Genomic DNA, 3,152 nt, shown 5'->3' on the forward strand with positions numbered 1-3,152 from the left:
CCGGCGCCCCCAGAAGCGTCCGCAGGCCGCTCCCGACGCCGGGCTGCTGCTGGGGGCCGTCCCGTGAGCGCGGAGATTCCCCCGGGCAGCGCCAGAAGTCACCACTCAAACTGTTTTTCCAGTAGCAGTTACCAAAAAAAAAAAAAAATCTTTATTCAGTCCTTAAGGGAACAGAAAGCGTACGCACGCTGCACGTCATTAACACTGGAACTCCTACAGGCCTGGCTTACCACTGCTAGCTTCGAACCGCGGTTTCAGTTACAACAATACAGGGGGGAAAAAGTCATGGAGGCGCAAGCTGCGCACCCGGACCCACCCCCTCCTTCTGGAACCATCCGCAGAGGATTTTGTTGTACAGCTACGATCTTAGCAGTCAGCGAGCGAGTTTACTTTGCCATAGAAGTTCCTGTTTATAACAAGTATCTGCAGATCTTTTAGTATCAGTAGTGGTGTACAATACGTGAAAATATCCCCTCTGGTTCTTTTCCATCTCCCAGGGCAGCAAGGAAGCCTTCTTGTCTCCTCCTCTGGGCTAAGGCAGCCAGGGACTTGAATGTCTTTGGCTCATAAATAGCCAAATCGGCAATCATTTTCCGATTCAGCTCCACCTGGGACTAAATGCAAGAAAATTTGTTGGTTAAGTACTGTAATTTTTAGGAACAACGCTGCAATGCTTCATGATTACCTGAGGTCTTAAGGCAAATTACCTTTTTTCTATGCTGGACAGTTTTGGAACTACTAGTCAGAGAACTGTCAGACATGACTACTCGGCCATGTACTACTCGGATGTCTCATTAAGCCACTGTGTAAAATTTGTTTACTGGCATTCTCAAAGTCTTTCTGTTAGAAACCAAGAACTGAAGAAGAATCTCTTATTTCATGGAAGGCCATGTGTTACAGGTTAATCCATGGCATTTGTTTCAGTTCTTAGACATACTCAAGTTTACTTGTTGTGTTAGAAGCTGCTTGGTATCTTAAAATGTGTCCTGGAGTAGACAGAGAAAGACTGCAGGATCAAATACTCTTAGTGAAGCTAGATATTGCACGGTTAACTGCATATTCTAAGAGGGATGTATTAATAAAACAATTTGCTGCTTTTGGATTTTTTAACAGAGAACCTTACAAAAATATACTGCTCTGAGACAAGAATCAAAGGGACAGGCGTCTTGAGGGAAAAAAAAAGAAAAAAAGAAAAATGAGTTAGCTTTTAGGCAGTGCTTGATTCTTTTGGTTACAGTATCACAAAAGTAACCAGGAGAACAACTGTATAAATTTCAGAAACTTTACAGGAAACATGTCAGAAAACCTAGAAAGTTATCTATTTATTTGAAACACAGATAAAATGTTTTGAAATATGCTAAAAATTCACATGTAGTTCCACTTCAAGAAGCAGAAACACTACCTTTTTATTATGATCACAGCCAAGAGAAACAAGGTTTAATTTTACAGTTCCAGTATCAACAAATTAAAACCAGTTCCCCAGCAAGTTTAAGAACAAGGGACAATGGCACCAACTCTCTGCATTGTCCATGCTCACCGAAACACAAAGCTAGTAGTGAAAAGAGTAGAGATTTCTCAGGGTTGTTTTTGCTAATCCAAGCTTTGTATTTTTAAATTTCTTGAAGTAAAAGGAAAGGCAGCTGTCACTTAATGCCCGCAGTAGCAACGAGCATAAAAGCATTTCACAAGTCCCGTTCTTAAGACGCGCAGTAAAAGTTTTGGGGACAGAACAATGCGTAGAGCAACAATGTTCACCAGGATAAAAGGGGACTATGCATATAAGGAAGAGAAACAGGTTTAGGGCAGAACTTGGTTCCTGAACAAAACTCCTTTCGTAAGCAGAAGGCCTTTCATCACTAGAACTAGGAAGCAGGACAGTGTTGGCAGAAGTTCAGTCTGACAGAAGGAGCTTTTCAATCCCTCCACCATGCCCTAGTGCCGCTATTGCCTGCTCAGGCGCCAATTTGGAAGTCCCCACCATTATTCTTCAAAGATTGGCAAGTGGAGGCTGCAGCTTCAATTCCTTGCAGTTGCATTCTTAGACAGTAACCAGCAACCCTTTGATATGTTTTGTCAGACTACATCCACTTGAAAGATTTCAGAGTTTTAAGAAATTAATTTGCCTGGCACTTCAGAAGACCTGTGTCACACATTTCTCCAATTTGTTGTTTCTAAGTAATTATTCTTCAAGCACCATCCTTACCTTAAGCAGATTGCTTATGAAAGCTGGGTATTTCAAACCATGTTCAAGAGAAGCTGCTTCAATCCTAGTGATCCAGAGCTAAAAGTGTAAAAATTAACATCTTGGATGATAAAATACTTTAAAAGGAAACCCATCCCTGTCATGCTGATCTGCTCACACTTATTAAATATAACATTTTCAGACTTAGTCTTCTCAGTGCAACACATACATGTATGAACTTTAGAATGTGAGCTGTTTCAGAACACAGAGGGACTATGCTTACTTTAAACTCATATTTTTCACCCACTGGTAAAACATTTTGAGATAACCCCCCAGTAAGGAAAATGGTTATTTTTCACCCACCGGTAAAAGATTTTGAGAGAACCTCCCAGTAAGGAAAACGGCTATTTCAGTTCTGCCCTTCTCCTATTTTAATGTTTACGTCTAATATTTTGCTCTTTACCGCTCTTAGGAATCTCTTCTTCTCTCTTCTGGCCTTTGTAGACTTCACAAAAGCTCTCCGAACACTTCGTACAGCCAGCTTATAGCAGCGGTTCTTCCTTCCACGAAAATGCTGAAATGAAAACAAAATGTTCTTGTTCAGTTATCTTTAAGGCTGTTAAACCCTTCAGTAATACTAAATATATGCTTATTTGCATTTCACAACTCCTCATAACAAGGATCACAAAATACTTCACAAACATCAGCTAAGCCTTCAGTTGGCATATACTGAAAATATTTTTTTCTTGTTTTGTAGCACGGGAAACTGAAGCTGAGAAGTTGGAGCAGGCTGAAAAGTTTCAGTCCGGCAGGAGGGAGCCAAAACCAGACCTCATTTTAGGCTGTGATTCCAGGGGGAAGGCAACCACAAAATCATCTTCAGTGCTTTCAGCCAACCCCTAAACTCAGGTGTTTATTCTCATTCCTGAGCTGCCCTCTCAGTTTTGTCAGTACGAATACAGGGATGGGA

At 41.3% G+C, this 3,152-nt stretch overlaps 1 protein-coding gene across 1 annotated transcript; it reads right to left on the reverse strand.

Moving 5' to 3' along the window:
• Window positions 1–421: 421 nt before the first annotated feature.
• MRPL20 (mitochondrial ribosomal protein L20) lies at window positions 422–2,756 on the reverse strand (the record flags this gene model as incomplete). Its single annotated transcript, XM_009578437.1, has 3 exons — window positions 422–614; window positions 2,204–2,281; window positions 2,646–2,756. Coding segments are annotated over 3 exons (363 nt in total), but the record flags the coding sequence as incomplete, so codon positions are not given.
• Between the last annotated feature and the right edge of the window lie 396 nt (window positions 2,757–3,152).

Source organism: Fulmarus glacialis, unplaced genomic scaffold, assembly GCF_000690835.1.
Source record: "Fulmarus glacialis isolate BGI_N327 unplaced genomic scaffold, ASM69083v1 scaffold28605, whole genome shotgun sequence".
In the NCBI taxonomy this organism is placed as follows: domain Eukaryota; kingdom Metazoa; phylum Chordata; class Aves; order Procellariiformes; family Procellariidae; genus Fulmarus; species Fulmarus glacialis.